This window comes from Simochromis diagramma, unplaced genomic scaffold (genome assembly GCF_900408965.1).
Source record: "Simochromis diagramma unplaced genomic scaffold, fSimDia1.1 OVJJ01000717.1, whole genome shotgun sequence".
Classification (NCBI taxonomy): Eukaryota; Metazoa; Chordata; class Actinopteri; order Cichliformes; family Cichlidae; genus Simochromis; species Simochromis diagramma.
In genome coordinates, this window is record NW_024387503.1 from 1,336,322 (window position 1) to 1,352,851 (window position 16,530).

General features: G+C 44.9%; 1 protein-coding gene across 2 annotated transcripts in view; it reads right to left on the reverse strand.

Annotated features, from left to right (window-relative positions):
* The window catches only part of nrp1a (neuropilin 1a), a 60,439-nt gene extending 48,366 nt beyond the window's left edge, over positions 1–12,073 (reverse strand). For both annotated transcript variants that reach the window (XM_040018783.1, XM_040018782.1), the window contains exons 1-3: positions 11,536–12,073; positions 9,869–10,327; positions 8,425–8,599 (exon numbers count right to left, since the gene is read on the reverse strand). In XM_040018783.1, coding sequence (XP_039874717.1) covers positions 8,425–8,599; positions 9,869–9,935 — 242 coding nt within the window. In that variant the 5' untranslated portion in view covers positions 9,936–10,327; positions 11,536–12,073. The remainder of the gene's footprint in view (positions 1–8,424; positions 8,600–9,868; positions 10,328–11,535) is intronic.
* Positions 12,074–16,530: the final 4,457 nt, after the last annotated feature.

A 16,530-nucleotide genomic window follows, 5' to 3' on the forward strand; every position in this document is an offset into this window, starting at 1 on the left:
CGTGGGTGGGGTGAAGGTGTTGGTTGTGTTAAGAGGAAACAGCTGAGGGGAGATAGAGAAGTTCAGTTGGTGATAGAGGGAGTGAAGGACAAGCCAGAAAAGAGAAAAGCAAAGCATGCAAACAGCTGATACAGGTGCCAGCACGAATCCAGTAAAAAGGTCAGTGGCGTGAGTTCTTACACATGGCTCAGCAATGCTTAGGATGCTTGAGGGCAATGGTAATAATAACTGCACCGGGAATTATTCAATTAAATAGCCCATCCATCCCCACTGACAATCTCCCTCCTCTTCCCATTCTCTGTCCTCCCTGGAGTGGGTCAGAGAGCAGTCTGGGCAGGGTACTTCATGACCCGGTCATCTGGCTGGACATCTAGTCACTTGGCTGGGAGCAGGACAGAACTGTGAACATGTGAACATTCCCCCTCCCCCGTGGAGGACTGGGACTGTGTCCTCTTCGGTATGAGCGACCGATTAAAAAAAGAACAAACTACACCTGACCTCAGACTCGAGACAGCACAACCTGAATTTCTGAATGTTAACAGGAAGAGGAAGGAAGTGAGAAGAGGAAGAAAATAAATGAGGGAAGTGTTTCTACGGTTGGGACATATGTTTGCACAGTGAGGAGATCAGGCGATGCCAGATTCGGGGCAGTTTCCTTTCAATGTAAACCAGCCCTTGGATGGAAAAGCTAATGTTTAAATCCTCGTACTTTATTTCACTTTGACAACTGCATTGTTCCCAGATTGTGCAAAGAAGTCAGATTTTCCAACGATGCAGCACTCTGAAAGCCAACCGGGCCGTGATGTAAGGGCCATACGCCAAGCAGTGCATCTCTTCCGTGGCGATGGGCAGAGAGGCTGAATTCTTGGCATTGCAGAGCTGATTTAAGTGCTGATGACCGGCCAGCTTCTGCCAACATTTGGAGGGCAAGGTGACTCCTCCATTTACTGGCCTGACAATTGAACTTTACCGTCGAGCTGGTTTAGCTGCATTATTTCCCCCTGCTTTCTGGTATAGCCTGCGGGTGATAGACATACGTATAAGAGAGGGGCCTTCTGGTTGGTTATCCCCTCATGAGCGAGGGTCATGCTGGAAAGGGTGGGCAGGCGTCAGACACCCCAGCTACTTATATTACTTATAGTGCTACCCTACTGAGATAACACCACAAATGATTGCTGCTAGGCCAGATATAAAGGCCGTTTTTACAATTACCACCAGCTAACAAAAGAAATACACTTGTGAGGAAAAAAATGTAATAGTGGTCATAATAAAAAAAAAGAAAGAAAGAAAGACCACAGCTACTGTTGCCAATTTAGTGAGGGGAGATCAAGCAAAGAGCAAACAAAGCGAGGGATTGTGAGTGGCTCTAACTCAATCAGGGAGCAGTGGGGTACCGCCCCATCAATCACTGTCTGCTTGCTGCCCTCGCCGAATCACGCTGAGTTGAGTGGTGAAGAACCACCAGAGAGCCAACAACCCGCTGTGGCGCAAACACAGTGACCGAAAATGACCCCAGGGATCTATCTGGGGGCCCTTGGCTTCTTATTTCCTACCTACCTACCTACCTACCCTCTCACCCACTGCAAACAAACTTTACCTTAAGAGAACCCCCTCTGGAGACTTTGGCTTGATTGTCTGAATAGAGAGCCCTGTGGTCGCCGAGACCACCCCCTCCCACCTGCTGCTCCTTGTGGATCTGTAAGCACCGTGGCGTTAGGACAACAAACAAGCTGAGCAGGCCACATCAATCAAAATCACGGGCCCCCTTTCAAGGTTAGACCACTGAGTGAAACGTGTCTGACAAGCCCGGCCACGCAGCATTAAAGCGTCTAGAAGTCCCTCGTCTATTCAACTAAAGGGCCTCCTCTCCTTCCTTTTCTCCTCTTTTTCTTACATTTTCTTACAGTTAATAAATGTAGAGAGCCGAGATTACCAAATGTTGTCCTGTAATCAGGAGTCGCTCTATTCGGCTCCCTTTTTTTCTTACAATCTGTTTTGGATAAAGGAGTTGAAAAAAAAGCATAAGGCTGACATATCTAAGCTGTGTGGGCCGCAGCTCCACTCCACAAGAAACTTCCATATAGGGGAAGCTTGTACTGGGTTGGAAAGAAGAAAGAAAGAGCTGAGCAGTGTGCCAGGAGCAGCTTAGGGATAGTAGACCCTGGCAAACACAAGGAGCTCACTCCCACACCGAGATGACAAACAAAACGGGCAGACATGTGAGACGCTGATGCTTTTGTGCTGTCACAGATATGTGACTGCTGACTTGAAATCTGGAGGGTTGTTCATGAGCCCGGAGCTTGTCGTCTCCCTTCCCCCCCCCCCTCTTTCCCTTCCCTCCCTCCTTCCCTCATCCCTCCTTTCTCCCCTTCTCCTCTGCCGTGAAGTGGACCTGCCTCCTGCTGTGAGGCAGAGTGGCTCACCTCCCGGTTGTGGTTAGGTTGTTGTGCATGAATCAACGTGGTGACAGAGCAGCAGGGAGGATGGCAGATGCCACGGCCAGAAAGCTTTTCAATCAGACTGCCCTTCCAAGCTGCTGCCAAGGTGAAACACTTCACCGGTGGATGAAAAAAAAGACCCTGAACCCCACGGTCACTCTCACTCGCTCGCACACGCATACATGTGCGAGCACACATGTGCCCAGACCTACTTTAATCCCGCTCATTAGCTGGGGAGTAAGCCCTCCATGTTTAAGAGAGATGAAGAAGGGGAAGAAAGAGAGTAATGAGAGTGAAGGTCAGTGGTTTTCTGATGCAACATCTCTGTCTGCTGTCTGTTCTGCTCTGCCCTCCTGTTAATTAACTGCGGCTTTCATTTGCTTTTTGCTTTAAAGGCTCACCTGCCTCATTAAGAGTGGCGTTTTTTGCACCGAGAACGCTCGTCTGGGGAAGTTTTTTTTTTTGAATCCTTGCTGGCAAAATAAGGCTCCGTATAATTACAGTGAAGTCCAAACAAGACACATTCAAAGTGGATTGCCTGCTCTTTGAGATGCTGCTGACAAGCTTTTTTTTTTTTTTTCCTAAGGCGCAGTGTTTCAATGTAATTTCGCCTCTGATTTGATTTCCATTGTTATGAGCTGTAGGAGTCTGTTGCTGCAGAGAATATCAGGTGCACAATTTGAGCTGCCTTTGTCAAAGCCGCTAGTTAAAAGAAGCGGTGTCGCCCTACGCACTCCATTTTGCAGCGCCGATTTCACGGCGCCAATTTGACCTCCCCTACCCCCACCCCAGCATGGATGCTTCAGTGACATGCACTTAAAAAAACACACATAAAGAACAGAGTGACAGCAGAAATAAATGCCCTCTAACAGGCTGTAAGTATCTCTAATAATCCATGTCAATTTAGAGACCCAACTGGCAGCACTGTGGATCACAGCGCCTCCTTTCAGAGTTACCACCACCACCACCACATCACCACCTGCCAACAGAACATTTCTGTTGCATTCCTGTTTTTTTTTCCCGTTTTAATTATTTTCCTCTGACGGCTACTAAACGAACAGTCCACCTGTGCTCCTTTGCCTGCAGTTACCTTGCACAGCCAGTTTTGAGAAGAATAAGCAACACTTGTTGCACGTATGAGCTGTAGTGTCAGAGCAGCGTTTTGTTGTTGTTTTTTTTAACTAACTTTTTGTATTTGCTTAACTGAAGTCTTTCCCTGCACAAAAGACACTGGTGCTCAGGGGAAAATGAAAGCAACAATGCTGGAAAAACAGCAGAACAGCTTCAGGGACTGCGACACTCAAGCACCAACACAAGGGCTGGTTGTTTCAAAGTGTTGCAGCCATCTTCCAGAGACCACACGGGGAAAAGCAATGCATGTGTGTTTTGGATCTCATAAGATTTGATTTTTCGTGCTATGATAACTTTGTATTTTTTCCATCCATTTTCATGTGAGCATCAGAATTAAGTACGAATCTAGTAAATGTTATGTTTGTTTGTTTTTTAATGAGGAAATCATAGTACAACTTGTATAGAAAATAGAAGCATTCCTCTCATGTGGTGGCCCTCTGTGCAGGCTTGTGCCTTGGCATATGCCACATCCATTTTTTGAGCCTCGCCTGCAGCTGCAAGATAAGTTACAGAGTGATTGTGAGGTGAGTAATCAAAACAAGCAAGCAGCAGCTAAGATTAAGGGAGGAGCCCTTGTCCCCCACCACCACCAGCCGTGAAGCTCTGCTGGTCTTTATACTGTAGCTGCTGTGTGCTATTAAGGCTGGAATGGTAACAAGGGAATTAGGGAAAGTGGCCAAGAGGATCTTGTCCCTAAATCCCCTTCTGTCCTCCACTCTCACTTCCTAGAAACAGGTGGCAGTCACCTTTGTTGGACACTGTGCCCATGTTGAGTGGAGTTAGTGGGATTCCACATGACAAAGAAAGAGCCATGGTTACAGGGTCAGTTAATACCCCCACCCCCCACTTCCCAAGTTCCTGTCACCTCTGGAGCTCTGACCTGGTCTCCATGCCACAAGGGGTAGGATACCTATTATAAAAGGGACATAACAGAGAATGTTTGTCTTCCCAGCAGGCCAAGCAGCTCTGTGTGTGTGTGTGTGTGTGTGTGTGTGTGTGTGTGTGTGTGTGTGTGTGTGTGTGTGTGTGTGTGTGTGTGTGTGTTGTCAGGGGTGGGCTGGGCTGGGGGGGACTCAGTAGGAGACTGCAGCAAAGGGGCATAAGGACAGAAAAAGGAGAAAATTAGAATTAAAAGAGGAAACTTTTCCAAGCTTACAGGCACCTGAAGATTTGAGGGGGGGCTCGATGACTTTTGAACTCTGTGTTGAGGTGGGATGTTTTCGATCTCACGCACAAAGAGCTGCTCGAGAAGGCATTCCTTGAATATCTCCTCCGCTTAGTACCATCCTGTAATACGTGTCATCTGAACCCCTCCTCATGCTACTCTGCACGTTGGAATTTCAGCAAGGTCTCAGGAAAATACCAGGGAAGGCTAAGAAAGAGGAGGCTGTGTCTCCTTCTCGTTTTTATCCCTCTCTCTGTTCTAGCACGACTTCGACTAGCTTACAAACTGCAAGGGAGCTCTCAGTGAGCTGAAGACAGAAGAGCGTTTTTTGGAGGGGGTTTGTTTTCTTGCTTTTTTTTGGTTTGGTCAGCAAATCCAATGCTATCAATGATTCATAATGTTGTCAGGAGTACATCATATCTCGAGAAAGTTGGCTCCCCTCCTCGACTCAGCAAGAAAGTAGGAGGAGGAGGAAGAGGAGGAGGTGGAAAGAACAGCCTCCAGCTTCAGATGAAATATTTCTAGGTCTTGGTTTAGATGAGTTTAAAACTAGAAACATTCACCAGATTTACTTGAATCTCACAAAATAATAATAATAATGATGATGATGATGACACGAGTCTGTTAATCAAATATAAAACCTTCCCATCGCTTCTTTAGATCCATCTCCACTTATACCTCCCCACGACAGAGCTAGTGGAGCCAGATGAGCCTGACAGGCCTTATCAGATAACCGTGAATAAAGAGAGAGAATAGGTGCGCGGAGCGAAAGCATATCTGTTTACTCCAGCTTTTCACTCCGGCTAAGCTCGCTCATTCCGACAACTTTCAGATCGAATTGACTTCAAATATTTGCCTTGATGCGGGCTGCGCCTTTGCCTCAAACTTCATTAGCTGCGTGAGGCAAGTGAGGGCGGCTCCAGCTCCCCCCAACCCCCGCCCCCATGAAAAACTCCACTCTGTGAAAGTCTACAACGGTGCGTGAAAGGTAAACACGTTCTGCATTCAGAATCGCAGGGCTCACTTAGTCGCCTTATCTCCGTGATGAAGTGTTTTCCTCCTCCGGCTCTCAGGATACAGGCCCCTGCACTTCCCCAAACAAACCTGTCAAGGGGAGCGAGCACGTGCAACAACAGCAGCAGCAGCACGGCAGCCAGGCTCCACTCACAGGGAAGGCTGTTTTTCTTTTCTTTTCCAGGAGCACCACTTTGAGTGCTTCTTGTTTAGTTTGCTGATAAGACCCATGTTGGAGAACATGTGGTGCATGTGTGTTCCATTTGCCCACTAATTAGATTGCAAGGCAGTGCACTGAAGCATGCATTGTAACCCCACCGCCTCCACCTCCACCCACTCTGCAGGTCCATCAGATAAGGAAGCCATTCTGGGCTCTCATCAGTTTCCATTATGTAAAGGGTTGACTTGGTGAGTGGGGCTCCAAGAGGGGCTCTGATGGCTCAACACAAATCGCACCCAACCCAACTACTGTCTGCAGATACATGAGTCACTTATGTTCCCTCACTTATAATCAAGTTACCCATGGACATTGCCATGTCAGCTATTAGGCCAGCAATCAGCCTTCACGTTGCACAGTGCCATAGTTTTGAAATTAAGGAGGGTGGAGTGGAGTGTGTGTGTGTGTGTCTGTGTAGAATATGTTACGAAGTAGAAGCAAAGTCCCATGAAAACCACTCCATTAACAGCATTAAAAATGAAACGGCACACCGGGTTAAAAATAGGAAAAAAGCTGTGGGTTAGGCTGACCCCATTTTCAGGTGCAATCTCTGTGAGGCCCACATGAATCAGAGAATGACTCAAGTCATCTGTTAATTTTTTCTTTCTCCTCAGGACAAGCAGGTTATAGCCTCCTAACCACTGCAGACTGAGTCTTCTTCAAACGTAATGAGAAGCAAAAGAAAATCAGAAGCAGCAACGAGGCGCTCCTGACACCCACTGCACAACATTCATTTGCTGACAAACGCATGAACGACCGGTTAACTGGAAACCACCAAATTTGTGGCTGCTAAATGAAAGAGCAGTGCTAATTTGCAAATGACACATCAGTGGCTCACTAAGCTCAATGTCCTCCCTCCTTTCAAAAAAAAAAAAAACTTCCTTGCTCCCACAGCAACTCTATTCTCCTTGCTGCGTGTGTTTAGACACAGGAAATTCATTCCTGACTAATTTGATTAACATAAGCATTGTCACTGCTGCCGCTACTCCTACTCCAGTCCCTTCCTCACTCTCAGTTTCTAACTAAGGACCTCAGACAGCTTAATGGCCTCCCTGGTGCTGAAATCGAACCCAAAAGAAGTGTCAAAGGAGCACCCACACTCCAAAGGACACCAGCATCCCGCTCTGCACTAAACCCCTGTCAGCAGTAAAGAAAGGCTAAAGTGGGATTTAAATCTGGGATTAAAATAAATAAATAAATAAAAGAAGCCTGCAAGCGTATACACTGGGGCCAATTCAAGGAGCACAAAAGAAAGTGTAGGGTCCAGGTTTTGGGTGGAGCGCGGATACAGTAACAGGATCCAGCAAAGCCCTCTACTCTCTGGAGCCCTGCAGCGTAAACAAACAGCTGAGACAGAGACAGGGCAGAGGCACCGACACACGTGCACACACACACACACACATACACACAAAACACCACATCACACACAATCAGACTGAGGCAGTCTGCCCAGGCAAGGCTCACCTCAGGGCACCCACACTGACACCGGCTCATCACATTACTGTCTGTCTCTGGTTTCATCGGCTTAAACTATCTATCTGACAACAGCTTAGCCTTTTTGCTGGATGCAACAGCTCACAGCTTACAGGTCAAATAAGGATCGGTAAGTAACCGTCGCTGAGAGCGCCACCTTAAAAGAGTGCTTTCAGTAAGTTTGGGGTGAGGTGGAGGGGCACTAGTGAAAATAAATTTTAAAAAATCCCATGTCAGCCAGATAATTTCACTTTGTTCTGACTTTATTAAAGTGGTTGTCTAATTAAAACAAGCTGTTTTTAATGCAATCGCTTCTTTTTCTTTCTTTGTTTAGAAAGTAATTGGATTTCGAGTCACTGGTTTACTGCTCAGACACTTTTAATAGACACTCTTTTTTTCATGCAGTGCAGAAAGTAGCCGCAATTAAATGCCTCTGCTGAGGTTTTGGCCTCTTCAATCCCCTCCACTTCCCCCTTCCCCTCGCTCTGTCTTCTGCAGAAGCACAGCAGTTCAAATCAGTATTAAATGCTGGTGACTTCACTCCACAAAGATGAAAATCAAGGACATTCCAAAACCAAATGGCAGGAGCGAGACATTCCTACTCCCCTATGTAGTGCCAGACCTGGATTACAATAACACAGTTTTCACTGAGCCCACCTCCGACACTAGATGGCGCAGTTTCATGAGCAATAGACATGAGGGGAGAGGAGGAGTGGGATTCAGACTGGCGTTATAGACAGCACTGTAACAGTGCCTGTACGTCAAATATAAATAAACATAAATCTGTAGGTGCTTCTTCCACCGCCAACAGAATGAAAGCACACATTTACTGTTTTTGGCAGAGGTCTCACTGTTGTTTTTTTTTTTTTTTTTAATTCCCTATCTTTCGATCAAATTGGGGCCCCCGGGGACAAAATCTGCCTGAATGAACGAGCATTTGTATTTGCACATGTGTTTTTCATAGAGAAGAAGCGCGGTGCACGTACTTGCACTCCCTGTCCTCCAGATCAAAATGCGGATTGAAGTTGATGAGGATCCGCTGGTGAGGACCAGGCGCCGAGATCACCCACACGCATCTCTGAGAAGGGGGATAAGACGTGGGGTATCCGGGCGAAGTGAGGTAGTTGGCGGTTGAGATTCTGATGGTGCCTCCACATTTATCTGGAGCGGGGAGGGGAGAGAAAATAAAAGAGAAAAGTTCTTAAAGGATACGGAAACAAACGAGAGTGATACATCACTGGCAGCTCAGAGAGACACAATAGTTTGGACTACTACAGCGAGCTTTACAGGACCATTTCTTTCACACACAACACACTGTAGACAAATCATCTTCTTCTTATAAATAACGTTTTGGTGTAAGCGTGGAGCGAAAATGTTGTTCCACAAAACCAGACCGCTGCTCTGCGAGATGTTGCAAACATGCTTATCTATCTGTAGAGTGGAAAAAATAATCATCTTTTACCAGATTGCGACTCTGCAGTGAGGGTTAGTCAACAGCAGAATAACGCAGTGATGGAAAATTATCAGTAACGAGCGAGTGAAATTCACTTAGTCGTTAATTTCATACTGTGACATGCACACGCTTAAATTACACTGCCACACATTACGAGGGGAAAATGATAAGCCTTTGCTGACTGATCCATATAACACAAAGGACCGAACAAGAAGACGCCCTTTTATTATTTACTGTTTATTTATTTTTATTATTTGCAGTCATTCTCCTTTAATCTTGCATGTAAAAGTATCCCCTCGTTAAAAAACAAAGTTCCTTTTGCTTTTATTTCTGTGTTATAAAAGCTCATGTGTGCTTTCCTAACGCATTCCCCCTCCGAAGTCTTTCACGGCGGAAAATAAAAGCTGAAGTGAAACAGAACCTCCGAGAATAGAAACCGGGAAAGTTGTGCAAGCCGAGCGTTTGGGCTGACTTTTTGAACTTCATCCTGACTTAGAAATTCTTTACCAGGAGCACAAGAACCCGGGTGCCCTAAAAAAAAGTAGTTGAATTGGTTTAAAAACTGCTTAATTGTTGGAATTAAGTCTTTTAAAAAATATCTGCAAAGAAAGCAAATATTCTGGAGTATTTTAATGGCCTTTTGGTAGAAAATATTTGAACGGAAACAAGGTAACAACCCTAACGCGCTGGACAACAGGAATATCAAAGATATCCCATAAATACAAGTGAAATCATATAGCAGTAAAAACGGTTTTAACGAAGGCTACAGATGAGTGTCAGTAAAGTCACTTTACTAAGTCTGTGTGGAAATAATATCAGAGGGGTTTTCTTTAGGCGTTGGTAGAATGAGCAGGTGAGCGCCTTGTGAGTTTGCCCGGAGATCAGCGAAGGCTAATCTTTAGAAAAAACACCGGGATTAGTAGCTTTGCAGTGTACATAAAATCTGTATTTATAGAGAGATCAGATGTCACACTTACCGTTTTTGAAAGCCTTGGCCACCGAGAGGATTCCCATAAACAGGATAAAGACTAATCCACAATGCATCCTTGTTTTATCACCAGGAAAAAAATAAAATTACGTGTATATAGATATAAAAAACAAAAACAAAAATCCTCTGAAAATAAACTCCTCCAGAAGATGTTTTTTTTCCTCAAGGGAAAGTATTCTTCTCTCCGTTCTGTCCAACAAATAAAGCTGAAGTGTCTCTTAACGAAGTTAGGAGTGATCTGAGTGCGGGCTCAGGTCGCTGGCATCCTGTCATTCAGCTCCGGTTTCCTCTCGCCTGCGCCGTCTGCTCTCCACTCTCCAGTGCCGACCTTGCCATATCCTCTCCAAAAGAAGCCAGAGCGCAAGGTGGACGAAGAATCAGCCACTCCAACCCTGTCTTTTGCGTCCTTGGCCCTTCAGAAGGTGCCCGGGCAGGATGTAATCCTTGGCTGTGGAGTGCACAAAAAACAAAACAGCACAAACGTGAGAGGTGAGCAGACTATGAAAGCGTGTCGCCTCCGTGCGCACTGGACATTCCCCAAAAGTGTCTAAAAGCGCCTTATCTGACACAATTAAGACTCCGAAGGCACAGGTACACCCCTTTCCCCCAAATTGTGACCCGCTTTGCTTCAATAGGCTTAGAGTAGAGAATGGGAGAGGTTGGTGATTGGCTTGATTACAAATAGCCAACCTATGTCTGAGAGGCGTCGCGTCTTTATAAGTAAGGAGAGCGGCACACTGAGTGTCAGAGCACCAGCGGTCCGTTAAGTGACACTACTCTCTCTCTCTTGCTCTCTCTCTCCCTTTTACTCACTCACGCTCTCTTCCGCTCTCTGTGACAACAAGGAGTCTGACATTAATGCAAAACGTAGCGACACAACACTACCCCCCCCCCCGCAACTATCTGAGATCTCGCCATAAACAACAGCAGCAGCAGCAGAATGCTACTCCTGGAGGACAAGCTACCACTCAAGCCTGGATTTTAGGCTGTATTGTAGAGGGCATTTCCCCGGGATGTGGTCATTAGCTTGTGTGTGGGACCGATGCCTTTATGTGATAAACCAACGGATAAACCTGATCTTTTCATCCCAAGTTCCCCTTTGTGGGTGCAAGTCCTAAAAAACACAGAAAACAGAGCTCAGATGTAAGCCAATTTACATCGAAGTGCTTATCGTGGGCCTATTTTTTCCCTCTACAAAGTGTTTCCATCTTTCTTTTATTTTGATTTTATTATTATTATTTTATTTGCATGCCTTTTATCCACCAGGAGCTATGTAACGCTACTGTTCTTAATAACCACCCCACATCAGTGACACCATTTAGCTGGCACTCTGAAAATTTAAAAAGAAATCAATTAAAGCATAAATTACGGTGTAGCCTCGAGTCGGTTACTCAAGGCTGCCCTTACTGGGTCACACTGCACAAAAAGGAACGAACCTCAGCAAACACAGCATGCTCTACTCTAAATTCCTGCATTAAAAGAAAGCAAGCCAGTGTATGAATAACAATAAAATCGACGGTAAGATAATAAGATGGTCATATCAGCCAAATGTGTAAAAACTGTATTACATTAAGTGGACTCAAAGCAGAAGATTCCTTTCAGTCTCTCACACAAGTTAAATACATTTACAAAAAAAAAAAAAAAAGCTGCATTCACCTGCTTCTTCAGGACTCGCAAACCTGCAGGCATCCAACCCTCCCCTCTCCACTTTCAACACGAGTGGAGCGGAGTGTAGGATCCGATAGGCTTCCCCCAAATCCTATTAAAATGACACCAAATCTTCTCCCGAGCTTCCAAAAGAAGCAAGCCAACGTATCCTCCCCCCACGAAAAAAGAAAAAAAAAAACTCCTCCCCGGGCTACACGCCGTGGAAGAATCGCACCGCAGTCCAATCCAAACCGCGCAAAGGCGCACAGCCGACACCCGGAGACACTCTCCCCTCTCCGCGTACAGACGGTCCCTTCGCCGCGGATGTCTCTGGGTCTCCCGGGCTGTTTAGCTCTCATTCACGCGCGGTCCAAACTGCAATACGACCAGCGTGTGGAGGAACAGTGTTGAAAATTCTTCAGTGAGAGAGGTGGGATAAAAAAAATCTACAGAATAAAAATAAAAGTCCTTATTGGTTTAATTCAACTTGTTTCCCGTCCGTCTCTCTCCGTGCGCCACCGCTCTCGGCTCCTCCACTGATGCAAATGCAGAGGGTTTGAGTCCCTTGCTAGCCACACACACACGCCCCTTTACGAGAGAGGAGCGCGCGGGCGTGCGCGTGTCGGTGTGTGAGTCTCTGCAATGCTTATGCAGATTTCATTCAACTGCCTTTCTCTACCTGCCCGTGGGCTTCCTTGGCCCCTTCGGGATGTCACATTACAAGTGAAATACTGAACCGACAACGTCTCTGCGCACGTGAGCCATCATGAAAAAAGGGGTTTTATTATTATTATTATTATTATTATTATTATTATTATTATTATTATTATTATTATTATTATATATATATTTATTTATTTACTCATTCATTTATTCGTTCCTGAAAATGTTAACCAGCTTGATGATGAACTTATAATCCACATAGCAATGTCGCATTAACACAATATAGACACTGTGTGGTCCTGTACAGTTTCTGGAAGCTTATAGAGGCTCGACGAAGTTGTGCTGCTGTGATCAAAGAAGCTGTGAGCTGGTCGTGAAAGACATTAGGGATGTAAGAAGCAACACTGACAAGGGAGATCAAGTTGACTAATCATGGACAATATAGTCCCTTCATTTCTTCATCCCTTTATTTTTATTATTCACTTATAATTCATGAGAAGCGAGACTTTTCCAGATCAACAGATTGTTTAGCGGAGAGCAGAGTGACAGCAAAGGTTTTCCTCATGAATGAGGTTGTGAAGTCATTGAAAGAAACTCCTCTAATGACATTTCATCACTTAGTTTTGTCAAAACATCAGTGGTCTATTCAATTGTGCAACTTTCCAGAAAGAGGAACTCAAAGCAAAGTTTCATTGTTTCACACAGATTAAACTTCCTTCATTCTGCTTCTTTAGTCGCACTCGTTTGCCCCCAAAGCCTTACAAACGGGCTTTCACTGGAGCTCTCTCTGCTGTTTTTTGCTCAATTAACTGCAATAAGCGGAGGTTTCCGTGCGCAGGTCCGTGGCTGGCAGTTTTCTGCCCTGTAGGGGGCAACAAAGCAGGCGAGCAGCTCAGAGAGAGCAACCCATTGCTCCTCAGGCTCACCTCACTGTGCTGCCTTTGAGATTGCACAGCTGTGTTTATAACCAGAGCGCACTGATTCAAGGATTCTGCAGACTTAATCATTCCATTCACTATAAATTCAGCTTACCATGCGTCAGCATTAAAGTTGCTCTCTCTTTTTTCTTCCTAGCATTAGTGGCAGCACAAGAATCTTAATATGGTGTATATTATATTCTGCTTGTTCTATGAGAAACACAAGCAGCACTTTGTTGCTTCAGAAACCTGATGTGCAGCTATACAAACTGTATTAAGATGTTTCCTGTTTGAAAAGTTTCTGTGGAACAATTCAGCACAATAAGCTCGCAAACCTCTTCCGTTATTATTTCTTATTCCTAGAGAGAGACACAGCAGGAGGAACAAGTGGCTTTATTCCCACCCCGGCCTCAGTAATTCTCTGTCTTCCTGATAACACAAATGCTAAAACGGTGCCGGGCATCTGTATCAAAGGCAGCACTAACTAGCCTTTCGTGTCTCCAGGATAACACAAGGAACAATGGCTTAGAGTCATTTCACAAGGGTGCCTGTGAGTGCCATATCTAAAATGAGCTGGGGGATTGTAAAGGAACAATAAAAGAGCCATTTAAAGGATTTGCTTCTTCATATATATCCTCACTAATCTTTAGTACAGCCTCGATGAATAATTAGCTCGGGTACAAAAGCAGACATCTTATGGCTCCTGTGAGTAGTGGACTTGATTTCATTAGCCTGCCCTTTATTCACCAAAGTGAGTGAGTCCAAGTGAAATGTACAGACTCAAAGCGTCTGGCACAACGTCAGAGCGAGCACTCTACCTCAGTGTCTGATTGAAAAGTCACCTGTTAAGATTAGCTTGAGAATTTGGACATGGTTTCATACTTTTTGTGATATTTCAGGTGGGGGTGGGAGGGGTTATAGACATAAAGGAATGATTCAATAATTAAATGAATAAATAAAATGAATAAGTAGTGTGTCCATGTCAAGAACAAGCTCTGAGTGAATATTTTTGATGAGTGATTAATACATAGTAGTTTAAGAGACTGGAAAATGAAATATGTCAAACTCGGTTAGAGAGAGAAAGCCAGTGTTGCTTACTTTCCATCTCTCAGCATAATTAGCACATCTCTTCCCGTGATGCCCGACATTGGCATCACAGAGGAGTGCAATTCATCCATTCGAATTTTCAAGACCTTTCTGCTTCCTCACACTGGCTACATATGCACTTCACCAATGAGCAAAGTGAACATGATGAAATGGAAACGAGGTCTAGTATGAACTCCCATCTCAACTTAACTGACCACTATCCTAGCCATCTGATTTAGCCTAACATGCTGACTTTCTGCATTTTCCGATTTCAGCTGCACAGCCAGGATTGATGTTTCCTTGCCGCCCTAAATAACTGGTTGCACAATGCTTGTCCTGATGTCATATCTTCAATGCATCTTGCACTGATATCAGATGGACTGTGGGTCTTGCTTAATGCCATGACGCAGAACATCGAGACTTTTGGATTCATTCAATAAAAAATCAAAAAAGTAAAAGTATTTTCTTAGTAAGAAAACAACAAGTACTCAGACTGTCAGAGGGGATATCACTGCGGTGCACACTTTGGTCTTTTAAGTTCAGTATGAGATGACAGATACGGTATTTACCTCAGCAATAGGAAAGCATAAATGCATGTTCCCACCCTACCGCAGTACAGACCGGATTAGAGACACAGCCTGAACTTTTTCAAAGACTTTGTTACCTACTAATCATACAGTGTTCCAGTTTCACCTCCATGGCAACTGCTTCCAAAGGCAGCCTCAAGCTGAAAGGTTAATGTGCATGTGAATAAGGGGCATACAGCTCTGACACTATAGAAGTTTCTGTACCTGTTTCACACTTTTGGGAGCTGCTGATAATTACTTGCCAAAGAATCTTTCACACACTCTCAAACAGGCTTGCTGGTATAAATGACATACCTTCAAAATGTGTCTAATGCTGTGGGGCTTTTTTCTTTTTGTGAAAGGGGGCAATGTTGAACACGCGTGTGCATGTTTGTGCGAGGCAGCGGTGGGAAAGAACCAGGTGAAAGAATTTAAAAAGCAAAGCAAACAGAGATAAACAGGAACCAAAGTCAGCTTTGTGAGGACACAGGAAACCGAGGAGACCCAGAAAAATCCATGCTGACATTTGAGGGGTGAGTTTGCAGTGGTGGTGGTGGTGGTGCAGGCTCAGTCAGATCAAGGTCTGGTGTAATTGCTACAAAGGCAGCGTTTCTCCTCTGGGGCTTTTGCTGGAGATGAAACTAAGCGTGAGAGGAATTAGCAGAATCGAGCACTTCTGAAGTTTCGAGACCTTCAAGAAAGAAACAAAAAACCCAAAACATGTTTGGGGATATTTGTCATTTAAACAGAAGCTGGAGGGAAGGGAACAGAGGAGGAAGGTGGCAAAGGGGGAACAGAACAAAAACATAAAGAAATGGTTTTATTAGATGTAGAAACATTTACAGTGACATTTAGTAAAGCGGGCAGGATGTATGAATAAATATGCATAATGTTGCCGGGAAGCATTGAGAGCTTCTCAGGGGCAGAAGGAGGGTGAGAGTGATGGCTCCTGAATTAATGATGAGGGAGCCTACTGTCTGTCTCTGTGTGTGTACGTCTGTATGAGTGTCTGCACATGTGACAGCATTTAGTTGCAAATGTGTGTGTCTGTGTGTTTGAAGTTAGGACACACAGACACACACACAAACACACAGACACACACATCCAACTCACTCTTGCAACACCCCAATTTCACATCATCACTGATGGAAATTACCCATTCCTAGATACCTAATCAAGCGATCATTTTTTGGGGGGAGACACACAGATTTGCAATTGTCTCTGATGCTTAATTACATTTCTGGAAAGCTAAAGAGCAAACCTCCCGGCAAATTCCAATTTTTGGGGTAGATATGGGTTTTTTTTCTATTCAGGTCGGGTAATTTTCGATTCTCCACTTGTTTTTTCTTCTTCTCCACTTTGGAGGCTGAGATGATGAATATTGTGCAGCTCATCATCAAAAACGCAGGGAGAAGCCCCAGAGATCAGGCCAATGGAGGAGAGGGAGGGATGGGTAAGAGCGGGAGGGAACTGTCAGGAAGAAATGCTATGTAGGTCAATGAAGAATTGCACTGGGATATTGCCTCCTCAGCTCACAGTCTGGGAAGCTGATTTGATTTCCGGTGAATCCATCTGACTTGAATTATGAGAGATTACCCTACCTAAAATCACCTCAGTGACTGCCGTAGGAACCCTCTCCTCTCAGGGGGATCGGTACCATGAGATCATTACTCTACCTACTTTAGATCTGTCCAGATTCTTTAAAGAAACCTCCATCAAACAGCGTCTGTAACGCAGGGGTTCCTTCAGACTTCCGCTCAATCAGTTTACCT